This window comes from Prinia subflava, chromosome 3 (genome assembly GCF_021018805.1).
Source record: "Prinia subflava isolate CZ2003 ecotype Zambia chromosome 3, Cam_Psub_1.2, whole genome shotgun sequence".
NCBI classification, from domain to species: Eukaryota; Metazoa; Chordata; class Aves; order Passeriformes; family Cisticolidae; genus Prinia; species Prinia subflava.
In genome coordinates this window covers 106176711-106192164 of record NC_086249.1, presented here as the reverse complement: position 1 = coordinate 106192164, position 15454 = coordinate 106176711, and the positions used below count along the sequence as shown (strand labels likewise).

The 15454-nt window shown below is 51.9% G+C and overlaps 1 protein-coding gene and 1 long non-coding RNA gene across 11 annotated transcripts in view; one reads left to right on the top strand and one right to left on the bottom strand.

Annotated features, from left to right (window-relative positions):
* The window catches only part of RUNX1 (RUNX family transcription factor 1), an 87973-nt gene extending 72945 nt beyond the window's left edge, over positions 1-15028 (bottom strand). For all 10 annotated transcript variants that reach the window (XR_010079769.1, XR_010079770.1, XR_010079772.1 and 7 more), the window contains exons 1-2: positions 12948-15028; positions 7290-7446 (exon numbers count right to left, since the gene is read on the bottom strand). Coding sequence is in view for 2 of the 10 variants with exons in the window: in XM_063393222.1 (XP_063249292.1) it covers positions 7290-7446; positions 12948-13217 (427 nt within the window). In the remaining 8 variants the exon portion in view is untranslated. The remainder of the gene's footprint in view (positions 1-7289; positions 7447-12947) is intronic.
* LOC134548436 (uncharacterized) lies at positions 7358-11116 on the top strand. Its single transcript, XR_010079784.1, has 3 exons — positions 7358-7496; positions 8188-8342; positions 10426-11116. It is a non-coding gene; the product is annotated as an uncharacterized LOC134548436 (long non-coding RNA).
* Positions 15029-15454: the final 426 nt, after the last annotated feature.

Genomic DNA, 15454 nt, shown 5'->3' with positions numbered 1-15454 from the left:
AGGGAACTGATGTGGGCACAGGGCTCCAAACCCTGCCCCACCAGAGAGCTCTGATGGCACCGAGCCTTCCAGGCAGCTCCTTCCCTCTCCAGAACCTCCTCCCTCTCCCTCCTCACACAGCTTCAGCAGGAAAAGCCAACAGGAATTCGGGATCGGCCCTTCCCCTTTTTATTTTGAGCCCCAAGCCTGCCCCGGTGCTCAAGGTTTGCACGGAATTCCCACCCTGTGCCCAGAGGCTGCAGCTCTCCAAGGGGACTCCCAGAAACATCACCCAGAGAAGGAGGAAAAGGGACAGAAATGAAGGGAATAACCATGTGGAGAGGCTGAGAAAACTCAGTGGAATTAATACAGTGGGAAAAACATTGGGGAACAGGATGGGGGCAAAAAAGGTGGATACATGCAGCATTAAGGTAATAGAAAATGTCGGAAAAAAAAGTCTATTTTTACTATTTTTTCCTGCTCCTAAAGGGTTTTTGGAAGGGAACAGTGACTGATTCAGTGGGATGAGGGTTTATGCACATGACTGTGCTGGAAAAGACTCTCTTGACAGCGATTGTGAGGCGCTGATTTGCAGCATCCTCACTCCTGCTCAAGTTCTCTGGCCAGCCCTAAGCCTAATTCATCTCCCAGCAGGATTTTATTCGCTCTTGTTGGAGCTGGGATGTAGGGACACACATGCCCACAAAAATCAGTATATTTTGACCAGAACTCCAGGAGTTCTGAAGGGTGGCACCAAAAAATCCCAAACAGCAAAATAAAAACAAAATCGAAAAAAAAACCCCAAAAATGTAAAACCAACAAGAAAAAAGCCACAGGGCAAACAGATCTGTCGAAACTATGTAACCTTTTCATCTAGAGAGGTGCTTTGTTTTCCCTAAACAACATTCTGGGAAGCCCTTTTATCAGGAAAAACAAAAACAAAAATCGTGGGGAAACGCTCCGAGAGTGGCGTCTGCCTCGTCCTCGCCGCTGCAGAAACGTCCAAGCGGAGCCGTGCAGAACCAAAAAATAGATTTATTGTGATTGGACTGAGGGCAGTGGTTCAGCACTTGGCATGGCCTCTGTTTACAGCAGGAATGCTCCCGGAGACAGGAAGCTCTCCGAGCCCTCTGCCATTATTTTTCTCCTGTTGACGTGTTCGGAGCGGGAGTTTGTTCGCCCCGCTGAAATCTTCAGCACTGAGGCAGAGAGGGGTTTTTGGGAGCTGGCAGAGCCCCTGCAGGCGAGCTCAGCCTCATCCCACGGGATGGTTTTGGGGAGTGCAAGCCCTGTGAGGAGCAGCAGCATCCCTGGGGTTCATTTCAGTCGTGGATTCCCAGATCCGGCTGCTCAGGGCGAGGGAGCACCGTGGGCCCTGGGAAAAGCTTCTCTCCCCTTCTCCTGTCACTGCTTCCCTTTGAAGGGCTGGGTTTGCTGCTCAGCCTCATCCCACAGGAGGGTTTTTTTGGGAGTCCAGCCCCTGTGAGGAGCAGTATCACCAATGGGATTAACTCCAAAATTGGAGATTTGTATCCCCAGGTGCTTGGAGCGAGAGTGCCCAAGGAACCTGGAGCACTGCGAAAGGATTTTCTCCTCTTCTGCCACTTCTCCCTGCTGGGGTTCCCATCCCTTTGGAGGGCTGGGTTTGCTGCTCAGCCTCACCCACAGGATGGTTTTTGGGAATCCAACCCCTGTGAGGTGCAGCATCATCCACGGGGTTAATTCCACAGCTGGAGATTCGTAACCCCGGCTGCTCGGAGTGAGCCCAAGGCACCTCAGGCACTGCAAAAGGATTTTCCTCTCTTCTGCCACTTCTCCCTGCTGAGGTTCCCATCCCTTTGGAGGGCTGGTTTTGCTGCTCAGCCCCATCCCACAGGATATTTTTTGGGAATACAATCCCTGTGAGGAGCAGCATCATCAATAGGGTTAATTCCTCCTCCAGGATTCCTAAATCCATCTACTCAGAGTGAGCCCAAGGCACTTCAGGCACTGGGAAAGGATTTTCCTCTCTTCTCCTGCCACTTCTCCCTGCTGAGGTTCCCATCCCTTTGGAGGGCTGGGTTTGCTGGTCAGCCTCACCCACAGGGTGGTTTTTTGGGGAGTCCAACCCCTGTGAGGAGCACCATCATCCATGGGGTTAATTCCTCCATCAGGGATTCACAAATCCAGCTACTCGGAGCAAGCCCAAGGAACCTGGAGCATTGCAAAAGGATTTTCCCCTCTTGTCCTGCCACTTCTCCCTGCTGAGGTTCCCGTTCCTTTGGAGGGCTGGGTTTGCTGCTCAGCCCCATCCCACAGGATATTTTTTGGGAATCAAATCCCTGTGAGGAGCAGCATCATCCATGGGGTTAATTCCACAATCAGGGATTCACAGATCCGGCTGCTCAGAGCAAATGGAACCCTGGACGCTGGGAGAGGCTTTTCCTCTCCCTTCTCCTGCCATTACATCCCTGCCAAGGGCCAGCCTCATCCCACAGGATGGTTTTTGGGAGTCCAGCCCTCGTGTGGAGCTGCATCATCCATGGGGTTAATTCCTCAACTGGAAATTTGCACAACCCCAGGTGCTCGGAGCGAGCCTGAGGCACCTCAGGCACTGGGAAAGGCTTTTCCTCTCCTCTCCTCCTTCCACTCCTTCCCTGCCAAGGTTTCCATTCCCTTGGAGGGCTGGGTTTGCTGCTCAGCCTCGCTGGGATTGCCCGGAAATCCTGGCTCAAATGAATGACGCCACCAAGCCACCCTAAATCACCTAAAAATAAATTTCTCACTCCTGGCCTCTGTTTTTTAGGGGAAATTTCACTGTTCAGAACAGAATGGAGGGAGAAGAATCCTTGGAAGATGAGCCTCTAACACATGCCCAGGGCACTGCCCTTTCCTTTCACTGAGTCATGAAATCATGGAATGGTTTGGGATTGGAGGGAACAATAAAGATCCTCCAGTTCCCTGAGCAGGGGCACCTTCCACAAGCCCAGGCTGCTCCAACCTGGCCTTGGACACTCCCAGGGATCCAGGGGCAGCCACAGATCCTCAGGGAAATCCATCCCAGCCCCTCCTCATCCTCACAGGGAAGAATTCCTTCCCAACGCCCAAAGAAAATTCCCATTTCCCTTCTGCTGGCTGTAGCACCCTTCAAATGCCGCATCCTTATCAATCCAAGCTCCAAATAAATATTTGATTTTAAACTCTATCAATTGGCCCCCTTTTTCCCCCCAGTTGATTGCTGATGGATTTCTCCTATTTTCATCCCATCTGGCAAACTCTGCTCATTGTGACTCCAGGATCTGATCCCACGTCCCCTGCAGCATTCCAAAGGCTTGGATCAGAACCTGGACGCCTGCTTAATACTGGTTTTACGACCCTGCTGAAGGGCAGCATCCTCTGTTTTGCACATACTTTTGTAATTCTGAGTGCATTTCAGTCAAAAAAATAAAATCAATCTCAACCAAGTGCTCAAATAACGCAGCTTGCAAAGAAGGAGCAAAATTCTGGCTTGGGAAGACCAATAAAAATAATTGGATTTGGAATCCTGGCCAGTAATTTTTTGGAGTTTGAGTATTTTTGAGGGGTTTTTTTGTCCTAGGGTGGATTTTTTTCCCTGGGAATGATATCCAGAGGGAAGAGTCCTAATGGCAGAAATTGTGCTTGGTGAAATCCCTCGTGTTCTACAAAGCTACACCTGCTTTGGCTCCGTGGATATTGAAAAACACCACAAAATTTACTCCAGTTCCTCTCATCCTGAGGAAATCCACGCATGGATTTAATTTTCCATCCTTTCCGAGGTTCAGGTTTTAAAACTCTCCTGGAGCTCCAACTCTCAGGTTTAGATTGAGATCTCCTGCAGCAAGCCAAGACACTTCTCCATTAACTACTCCTAGGATAACCCATTAATAATCATTTTCATCTGCAAAACATGTTTATTTGTTGGGATTTTTTGGAATCTTACATCCTCTAAAGAAGATAGGAACTGGGATTAATGAGTCCATGAGGAAAATATTTCATGTTCCCCAAGCCACGGAGCTTTCCCTCTCCAAAATAACTATTTATGTTTCATTTTAGCCAATGAACTTCTACGGTGTCAGGCTTTTTGCATCAGATCCTTTTCATCAGAGTGACCTAAACCGGTTCTTTATCCACTAAAAAAACAGGGCTACGTTACAGCAGGAGCAGTTGGAAGCTTGGAATGTTCACGAACGGAGGGCGAAAAATCAAGATTAATTTTGTTTTAAGCAGGTAATCAGGCCGAGGGGGGAGGCTGAGATTGGCTGGAGTTTTAAAAGGACATTTTTCTTCCCGAAATGACTCGGTGGGGCTCCCGAGCCAGACGGGCAGGTTTGCCCAGTAGCATTCTCCAACTGGGCTGAGGAACCGGAGCCTTGGATCCCAGCCAAATCCAATGGAAATCGCTTTGGTTGAGGGAAAAAAAAAAGCGCCAAATTGCTTTTCTACCACATCCCCGGGTTTTGGGTGACCTGTGACAGTCTCACTTCTATTTTGGGTGTGAAGGAAATCAAATGTTTTGGGTTTTTTACTCCAAACAAGGCTGAGCAGCACGGGGCAAGCTCTGGGTGTTGGGCACGGAACGAGGCTGAAACTTCAGCTGGTATTTGGTGCCAAATATTGAGGAGGGGGAATCGGCCCCCAGATCAGGGGGATCTGCTGTGGCCCTCCCAAAGCCAGGAGGAAAACATGGAAAATAATGTTTGATACAGACTTGCCTTGCTGGATTTCACGGAAGATGTTGAAATTATTTACAAAGAGCGTCAAGAACGGGAATTTCCTCCTCGGAAGGGGCAGAGCTGTGGCTGCTGAGGGGATTTTACTGGGGACGTTAAACCTGATGATCACCGCTCAAAACCATCCCTGATTCTCCATCAGGGATTTAAACCAAGGATTCAAAATCCCCCGAGGGACACGAGGAGCCTCCACCGTGGCCTGAACCAACGTGAACTCTCAGCCCCCGCTCGCACAACGCCCCTGGCACCGCATTATCACCGGTGGCACTGAGCTGATCCCAGCTCAAATATTCCACGGCAAACAAAGCCGGGGCTCGTTTTCCTGCAGCCGAGTATCAAAGGCAGCAGTGCCCTTTGAAGCAGCCACCTTCTGCTGCAGGCTTTGTGCGAAACGCCCGCAGAACAGCAGCTCCCGAAATCCCGCACAAAAGGCAAACAGTCCCCGCCTTTGGAAAACAATCCCCTGGCGGAGGGGTAAACAAAAGCATCCATTAGTCACCGCCCCAAAGATGGGCAGGTGAGGATGTTGAACCTGACTAACAGCACGCAGCGTTCCCAAATCCCTCCACTTAAAGGATCCTCAGCACCTGGATGTGGATATCCCACCTGGAAACCCCAGGTTGGGGTCCATGGGCAGCTACAGGAGCAGGGTAGGGGTTCCCTGTTCCCAAGAAATGGGGCCTGCTCTGTCCCAGCTGCTGGATTTAGACCTTGAGGCTCCCCCAGTTGCCTGTTATGATTTCCAGCCTCATTACCATGGCCAGGAACTGAGCTACAGGTTTGTTTTTATGAGCTTCTCCAGCGCTCTGCCAGCTATTCATTTGAATCTTCTAAACAGTCAGCTCTGAATCATAATGCAAATTCCATTTACTGAAAAGGTGGTACCTTTAATATTCCAAATGACCACGTTTAATGACTGATACTTTTAGACATTACAGCATCTCTCATGTTTTCAGTAAATGGATATAATTTGCTCTGCATTACCCTATTATTATTCCTCGCTGGCATTACAAGGCGACGTTCTCAGCTGCGGGTGTTTTCCATTTGAAGGCGGCCCAAACAACACAATTTGCTGCCTCTGTACCCTCAGCTAAAAACCCTGCAGGACCCAGAGGAAAACCGGACGGGGATTTTATTCCTAAAATGTATTTACTGCTCCGGCAGGGCCGCGCTTTTGCGGCGTTGTGGCCGTGTTTGTGTTGGAAGGGTGTCCACGGGTGCTTTTCACTTCAAAGGCGAGGAAAGGCCGTGGTGTATAATCAGGAGAACTTCCTCGCTCCCCAGCCTGACACATCTCCCGTTTGGAATAAAAGCCAGAAGTGGGTCAGCTCTGGGACTCTCCTGAAAATCAGGAATCTGCCTGTGGAACCAGGATGCGCCCCGGGTGTCGCATGGGAACAGAGGGAGGGGAAGGTGGTGAGGAAGGGGAAGCAGCTCCCGACTTCTGAGGGACGCCAGGGCACAGATTGCTCCAAAATGAGACCTCCTGAAGTTCAGGAGGTGCTGCCCTGTCACTAAATTGTCCTGGAATAATGCTGGGATACCATAACGCCCCGTTCCAATTTTAAAGACAAATTAAACAGAAGGAAAACACAAAATACCACCTGAATTCACACTGGGAATGAGACGGATTTTCACCCCTGACCTTAAAAGAGAGAGGCTGCTCCTTCTCCTGAGCTTTTTCTGAGCCACGACTCGCTGGCTTCTCTTTGGGGCTTTGACTCAACATCCCTCAAGCCCCCTCACCATTCTGTTGGTTTATTTTAAGTTCTTCTCTTGGAATTGATGAGGTTTAGGATTGAGGAGTGAAGTTTTAAAGGGTGTTCTGCTGATTTTTTTTAGGATGAAGATTTGTGCTCCTGTCCACTCACGGGCAATGCTTCAGGTGCTCTTTGCATCTTCCTAATATTTTTATATAATCCCACTCTAAGTCAACTGCAACCCCTATTTGTTATTTATGCTCCAAAAGCCTTTTTATTTCTACCAGCAAATACCGGTTATGGCAGAGATAAATCAGATTTTAGGCCCCCCTATCCTGCCTGGTCTCTCCTCTCCACGTTGCAGGAGACATCAACGGCCAAGACGGTTGAATTTTGTGAGAAAAAAAGGGTCAGAGAAAGAGCCTTCAGCAGGTCAGGAACCTGTGAAATTTTTAGATCTGTGTGGGAACTATTTGTATTTTTAGCCTGACTCTCTCTGTTGCAAAGATCATTTTTTGCAGAGAGCGCCGGGGAGCCCCGAGATGACCACAAGCTGAAAATCCTCATTTGAAATTGAAAATCTGCCACTTAAACCTAACCACGGGTAATATCCTGCTGCCTAAACCAGCAGGGGCGGCTGCCAGAGTCGAAATGTCACTCTCTGGGTGGGTTCTCACTTGTTTTTTCCCTCAATGGGGTTTTACCACTTAAAAAACCAGAGCGACGCGGAAAACGGGCTGGGAGCGAACCAGAAACCCACCCAGCCGGAACGGAACCGCGCCGCGCTTTCCAGCCTTCCCTGGTGGATAAAAGAATTCCCAACCCCGTGTCCAGGGGCAGAGGGTGGAGCTGGGACCCCCCTGGACCCCGTTTTTTGTACCTCTGCCGCTCCTGCCCACGAAGCGCAGGTCGTTGAACCGCGCCACCTGGTTCTTCATGGCGGCCGTGGCGTTGCGCAGCTCCGCCGAGTAGTTCTCGTCATTCCCGGCCATCACCGTCACCAGGGTCCCGTCGGGGACATCCCCCAGGGCCACCACCTGCAACAGCAAGAGCAGAACCCTCAGCTCTCCTCCTGTTTCGTTGGCAGGTAAAAGCAGCGGGAAGGAGCCGCGGTGAAAATCCGGGTGGGCCAAGCGGGTGTTGGAGGAGGTGGGAATCATCCCCGGGTTTGCCAGGATGGGAATTCTCTTCTTCCCCCAAATTGTGTCCCCTTCGTTGCTCTCTAATCAAGGGATTTCCAGTTTGGTGATGGAATTTGAGCGCTGGAATGATAAATTCCGCACAGGCCCGCCGCTAAATGGTGGTGGATTTGTTGATGCACTAAAATGTTTTCCACTCCAGATAAAAAACTCTTCTTCCCCTTTCCTGGAGAGCCAAAGGATACCTAAGACTGTGAATTTTTAAAACCTATATTACCATAACTTCTATTCTTTAAAATGCATCTTTTCTTTACTCCTCATTGTGGATTTCTACCATTTTTAACCAAATTTTTCCTAAAGGTTGGACAGAATTTTTTCTTCCTTGACGCACCCCCGAAACACCCAGCCTGATGTGAAATGAGAAACTCTCTGAGATGAAAAATACAGAAAAGGAGCTTTCCAAAACCTCTGTAATTGTCAATAAATAAATTCAAGTAGCAGCCCTTGAAGGTTTGATTTATACCAGGAGCTCTTAACAGAGCTGCCCAAGCAGAAATCCAGAGCAAGGCCATGGAAAATCAGGCCTCAATCAAACGTTTAATCCCAATTTACTAAACAATTCTTTTTTTTTTCCTGCAGGAGCATAAAGCAAATAATTTTCAGACCTCACCCTTGAGTGGATGGATGGAAATCATGACCTGAACTAAGGACTTTCCCCTCTTCCCAAAATATTTGTGCTCCTTGGTGCAGGAATCCATCAAACCTTTAGGAACACAGGATTCACTGGGGTTTTGGTGAGAAATATAAAGATTTCTGAACTTAAATGTTCTGCTCACACTGGTTTAATGATGAAAAAATTTAATTTTTCTTGTATTTTCTTGAATTCCCCAAACAAATTCAACCTGCTGGAATTCCATGGGATCCCTCTCGGCGTCCTCTGACAAAAATCAGAGCTTGAATTATTTTATCTGATTTTCTTCAGAGCCCATTGCTGTTTCCCCAATTCCACAGCGCTACCACCACAAAAAAAGCCCAGAAAAACAAACCCAGAGCTAAAAACCCAGCTTGTTTTTAATTCCTCTTTCGCCCTCTGGAAGAGGAACCAGCCCTGCTCTGCGTCCTCTGAGCTGCAGCTCGAGATTTTCCTTCCTCTTAACATTTTCTGACTTCACTCCAGGCAGTCACAACTGGCTGAAGTTTGTCACAATTTAATTTTATTTCTCTTTTCTGATCTGTTTGCTCTTTTAAAAACGGGAGCAGCAGCTCCTTTACTTGCTCCAGCCCTGATTTTTATTCCCCAGCCGCAGCCACCTCCCAAAATATGAGAGAATTCCCCATTTTCAGGCATTTCCCAGGTTTTTTTTCACAGCAGGCTGAGCTTTTCACTTCTGTCCTCTCCCTCTGCTCACCCCTAACCCTGATTTTCACTTCCACATGCAAAGCTAAAATCTCTGGGTCAAAATTCCCTCTTTACGTTTTGATTTCAACTTCCTCTTTCCCCGTTCCTCCCCGGCCCTGATTTTTGGGTTTTTCTTCTCCTCCCTGTGCTGTAATTTGGATTTTTGGGCCTTGTCTCGGGTCAGGCTTTTCAGATTTCCCCGATTTTGGCAGAAATGAGGCCCTGCTGGAAACGCTGAAGCTTGGAAAGGGTCACAAAATCAGCAACTCTGCCGCCAGTTCTTAAGAATTCCTGCAAACCCTTGGTGCATCCACATCTAACAGAGAAAAAAACAGGGAAAGGGAAAATCAGGGCATTGCCCTGCCATGCAAATATTGAATTTAAGTGAATTTACGCCAGGATTTTAAACCTTCACAAAGTTTTTCATGGATCCAGGGCCAGTTGGCTCTGACAGAAATAATTTAAACCTTTCAAATCCCGACCTTGGCGATAAAAACCGGGAAGAAAATCTGAAAAACGAGTCAAAAACTGACCCAGCCCAGAAAAGAAACTAGACTTGAAAGTCACAGACAATAGAAACAGAAATACAAATATTGACATTAGCAAAAAGACTAAACAGATAAGCTGGGACTTGTTACTGGAGTTATCAAGGACTTGGTTGTACTTTTTACCTCTAAAAATTTGTATTTCCAGAGGAGCAAGAAGAATATCAGGCTTGCAGTGCTGTGGGGTATCTAAATTTACTTCTCCTGCACCAATTAATCCAAATTGGCCTCTTAAATTAAGATTTGGATCCTTAACAGCATTTGGACAATGAATTGATGTGGCACCTTATTGGTGAATTATTTTTCAAGTCTTTCAGAATTGTTCTTAAATTTTGCAAAAAATGATGAAAATTGATCGTTTTGGTTTGAAATAATATCCCAATCCCACAGATTTTTTTAGTGGATTTTTCTAAATGTGAGGAGAAAACGCTGCCTGCCTCTTTTTATTCCTACAATGAATAAAAACAACAAATCCTCGATAAAACTCAATGCTTTTTGTCAGATGCAAACTGAAATATTGGCAGCAGAGGAACGATCTGAACTGATTTTTTTTTTCCTGGGCCAAAGGATCTGAAAACCCCTGATTTTTAAAATTTTTATTAAGTATTTGCCTTTGCAAACACTTAATATTTAGCAGGAAACCACCGAGATGTGGCAAATTCTTTCAGGATTCGTTTCTCCGGAGAGAGGATTTGGGGGGAGAAGATGAGGATGCAGCAGGTGCCTCCCAGGCTCTCCTAATGAAACCTTTTCCTAATTTTCCCGTGGGTTTAATTATATTTTTTAAATTTTATTTTCCCTCCTGGCCATTTCCAGGTGAATTATCCCGGTTTTCCAAACTCCCGGGGAAGCGCAGAGGCTGCGGGCGGGGACAGAGGAGGGAAAGCGGCTGCGGGCATCTCTGAAACCCCCCGGAATTTTCTTTTTTTCCAGGACATTTTCCACATCAGCGCGGCATTCCCAGCGTTCAGGGATGGGGATGGGGCAGGAGAAGGAAGAGCTGCCCCTCCTGTGCTTCCTCCGCCTGGGATCCCCCAGGAAAAACCGGGATTCCTCTTATCTCCCTTCCCGGCTTTCCTCTCCCGAATTTCTCCCTTCCAGCAGGAAAACTCTGCTAATGACCAGCCCGGTGCGTGAGGAAGCGTGTAATAATTAATCTAAATGTGGGAATTTAGGAAGTGAGCCCGTGATCAAATTCCTCCCTTTGCCCCGCTCTTATCTGCGGGAAAACAAGAGCAGACACAATAAAACTTTTCCCTCCTCGGCAGGAATTCCCGAAGCTGAGCTGATTCCCTTCTCCCTCCTTTCTCCTCTCCCCAAAACAGAGGGAAGGCTCGAGACTGATGGCCTTCAACACAAAATAATAATAATAATAAAAATTGTGCCTAGCTGGGGTTTAGCAGTGACCGCAAAAATAAAAGAAAAAAGCCCGAGCTTGACAAATCCCGATCCTAAATGGAGCCCCGGGGCTCCCGGGAGCTGCGTGTCTGTGCGGCTCCCGGCTCGGAGAAAAGGAGAACGCCAAGAATTCCCTTTTCCTCCAGAATCCTCAGCAGCAGCGAGAAAAGCAGCGAGTTCAGGGAGTCAGCGGCAGTCCCGGGGCAAAAACAGAGCGAGGGCGAGGGCAGGGGGATTTTCCTCCAAGGGAAGGTGATTTTCCTCCAAGGGAGGGTGATTCTCCTCCAAGGAGGGTGATTCTCCTCCAAGGAGGGTGATTCTCCTCCAAAGAGGGTGATTCTCCTCCAAGGGAGGGTGATTTTCCTCCAAGCGAGGGTGATTTTCCTCCAAAGAGGGTGATTCTCCTCCAAGGGAGGGTGATTTTCCTCCAAGGGAGGATGATTTTCCTGCAAGGGAGGATGATTTTCCTCCAAAGAGGGTGATTTTCCTCCAAGCGAGGGTGATTTTCCTCCAAGGGAGGATGGTTTTCCTGCATGGGAGGATGATTTTCCTCCAAGGAGGGTGATTCTCCTCCAAGGGAGGATGATTTTCCTGGGAGCCGGGTAACGGGAAGGGAGGAAAGCACCCCAAGCATCCCCCGCACGGCTCGGGCCGGGATTTCTGTCCCGTTCCCTTCTCCCCATCTTTGCCCGGGTTTTACTCGGATTTAGCAAAGGGACTCTGCAAACCGACTCCAGGCCGTCTGCCCGGGTTAGGCCGCGGCTTTTGCTGTCGTTAAAGGCGGGCAGTGAAAGAGGAAATGCGGTTTTGGGGATCGTGGCTGGGTTGTTTTGGGGCGTTTTGTCCCTCCGGGAGTCCCTGGCACGGGGGGGAAACGCGGCACGACCCGAGCGGGGCCGGGGCTGCGGTCGGGTGTCCCCCGGGGGGGGACAGCGGGACAGAGGGACAGCGGGACAGAGGGACAGAAGGACAGAGGGACCCGCCACCACCCTGGGTGACTTCTGGGGGATCCCGGGGCTCCTTCAGCTCCGGGCCGCCCTCATCCATCTGCGGCCTCGGCTCCGCCAAACTCCGCGGGGCTGGTCTGGACATTGAAATGAGTTTATTTCTAATTTCCACCCCCTGAGCAGAGCCGCCGGTGGCTGCCGGAGTTATGAGTGGGGAGAAGAGGGAGGCAGGGGCGGCTGCGGGGAGCTTCTCCCGGCCCTTCGCCCTCCCCGGCGGCCACCGCTCCTGCCCCGAGCGCGGCCGGGAGCGGGAAGGACGGGGAGGGTGGAAGGAAGGAGGGAAAGGATGGAAAGGATGAAAAAAAAGGGTGGAAAGAAGGAGGGAAAGGGTGGAAGGAAGGAAAGGGTGGAGGGAAAAGGAAGGAGGGAAAGGAAAGGATAGAAAGAAGGAGGGAAGGGATGGAAGGAGGGATAAAAAGGATGGAGGAATGGATGGAAGGAAGGAGGGAAAGGAGAGAAAGGAGGGAAAGGATGGAAGGAAGGAAAGGGTGGAAGGATGGATGGAAGGAGGGAAAGGGTGGAAGGAAGGAGGGAAAGGAAAGGAGGGAAGAATGGATGGATGGAAGGAGGGAAAGGAGGGAAATGATGGAATGAAAGAGGGGAAGGATGGAAGGAGGGAAAGGATGGAATGAAGGAGGGATAGGAGGGAAGGAAAGGATGGAAGGAAGGAAGGAAAGCATGGAAGGAAGGAAGAAGGGAAAGGATGGAAGGATGGAGGGAAAGGGTGGAAGGAAGGAGGGAAAGGATGGAAGGAAGGAGAGAAAGGGTGGAAGGAAGGAAGGAGGAAAGAATGGATGGAAGGAGGGAAAGGGTGGAAGGAAGGAAGGAAAGCATGGAAGGAAGGAAGAAGGGAAAGGATGGAAGGAGGAAAGAATGGATGGAAGGAAGGAAAGGGTGGAAGGAAGGAGGGAAAGGATGGAAGGAAGGAGGGAAAGGATGGAAGCAGGGCAGCGCGCAGCGGGCCGGGTGCAGCTCCGAGCCCCATCCCCGGGACGCGAACCCTTCCCCGGACTTTCCCCCCATCCCCACCCGGCCCTGCCCAAGTCCTACCTTGAAGGCGATGGGCAGCGTCTTGTTGCAGCGCCAGTGCGTGGGCAGCACGGAGCAGAGGAAGTTGGGGCTGTCGGTGCGCACCAGCTCCCCGGGGTGATCCGCCAGGACCTCCACCATGCTGCGGTCGGCGCCGCGCAGCTTCCCCGGCAAAGCCCCGCCGTGCTCGGCGCCGGGCAGCGCCAGCGGCTCGCTCATCTTCCCCGGGCTCAGCGTGGTGGAGGGCGGCGTGAAGCGGCGGCTGGTGCTGGTATCTACGGGGATACGCATCACAACAAGCCTTTAGAGCCACACAACACCTCCGCTGAGTTCCTACAGAGCGCGACTCCTCGGCGAGCCGCTCTCTGGGGACCAACATAAACGGGCGCGGGCTGAGGCTGCTCCTGCGCCAGGCTCCCCCCCGAGTTAATTCTCTTTTTTTTTGGTTAAAGCCTCAACTCTGGGCTTCGCGGCCGGGCGGAACAGATCCCGTTAATCCGATAAGCGCGAGGGTCGTGCGGGCGCGGCTTTAGCGCGGGCGGGACGCGGGAAGTGCGCGGGGCCGGAGCTCATCCCAAAGTCCCGGGAAAAAGCGAGAAAAGGGAGGCGAGCGAGCACCGGAGCCTGCGCTGACCCCCGGCTCCTTCCAGGTGATTTCTACCCGCTCCCAAGAGAAACCAAAACGCGCCGGCGTCTTCCGGAGGCAAAACTCGCCCTTGGAGGGGAACGAGGGGTTGCTCCTCAGAGGAGGCGGATCGCCAAGGGCAGCCGGCCACCACCGGGCAGGAATTCACGGCCACACACTCACGCACACGCACAGCTACCGGACTTCATCAAATATTTACAACTGAATCTGTAGAGAATTTAAACACAACAGGAATCCATTAATGTTCTCCGCCAGATTTGCTTTTTATCTCTTTTTTTTTTTCCTTCTCTCTTTTTTTTTAAAGCAGCCTTGAAAATGAGCTTCAGTAGTTCGCTTGGAGTTGCTCTACGAGCGCTCGTGTCATGACCTTTCAGTCATTCTTGCGCAAAAAGGAAAAAAATAAAAGAAAAAAAGAAAAAAAGGAAAAGCTCGCTGCGTGGCTTTAAGCTTCAAACCTCTGTCTTTGGTACAAGGCTTTTCATTAACTTAAGGAAAAGTCAGAGCCGATCGCAAGCGCCGAGCTGAGAGGTCCAAGAGCTGCGAACGCGGGGCTGGGGATGTTGGTTAAATTGTGGGTTCTCTCTGTGGTTTTGTGTGTGCAACAGCGCTCTCTCTCTCCCGCTCCCGTCCTCCTCAGCAGTCAAACCAACAGTCTGCAACAACTCCGGCGCTCGTTGCCAATTCTGGTTTTTTTTTTTCAGTATCTCAGACAGTCTTCCTCTAATTCGGCCACAGGAACCGGCTGCTTAACAAGATTGGAACCGCGGCAGGTGGAGGGCTGCTCTGGCACACGCCGCTTTTCTCCCTCTCGTCCTGCGGGACGGAGCCCGCCGCGCACACCGAGACCCAGAGCCGCCGGCGGCAAGCAGAAAAAGAAAAACTGAAAAAGCGAAAAAAAACCCCAAACACCCCAAAAAACGACCGCGCTCAGCGAAATCGCTGCTTTGGGACGGGCGGGATCTTTCCTTCCGCAGAACGAGCAGGAGAGGCGCAAGCACGGATCGAGCCCCGAAGTAGCCGGGCGGATTTGGAGAGCGGCTCCGGGCCGGGCTCGGCGCGTTCGCAGGGCGGGAGCGGCGGGCGCTTCCCGTGGGGAAGGAGAATTCCTGCCGGGATGCGCGGCGGGAGCGCTCCCGGCCCGCGGCCGCCGGGCTGCCTGGAGGTGGCCGGGAGCGAGTCGGGGCTGCGGAGGCGTGCGGAGGAATGTCATTCCCCCGGTGCTTTGCATACGGGGAGGGCACCGGCCAATCACGGCCCTACCGGGGCGCGGCCGCGGGCCGGGGGCTCCCGGAATCGGCGCGGGCCGAGCGCCGGCTCGGCGGGGACACCGCGGCCGCGCCTCGTCCCCCGGGGCACCGCGGCTGCCCCGGCCCCGGCCGTGCCCGCCCGGGCTCCTGCTGGCCCGGGGCTCACGGAGCGCCCGCCCCGGTGCCCGCAAGGTGCCCGCAGACACCGCCCCGCTCCTCCCCGCCGCTCCCGGGGGAGGAGAGCTGCCGGAGCTCCCCGCTCCGGGCTTTTGGGGGGACACCCGACACGGCCACCGCCGCTGTGGTGTCCCCGCAGCCCCCCCGGACAAGAGCGCGGCCCCGAGGGGCGCCCGGCGCCGCTCGATTTGTTGGGGCGGTGGCGGCGCTCCCAGACAGGGCCATCCCTCCCAGCCCTCCTCCTCCTCCTCCTCCTCCTGCTGCTGCTCCTGCTGCCCTGCGCAGCCCAGCCGCGGGGACAGCAGCGCCGGGGACAGCTCGGGCACAGCCACACGGCCACCAGCGCCTCGCCAGCCGCCGCTGGCCCCGGGCCCGCCGAGCCGGTAGCGAGGATGCCGGGCGGAGGCGTGGCTGGCGGGCGGAACGGGGATCTTTGGTTTTGGTGGCTTGCTTGCTTT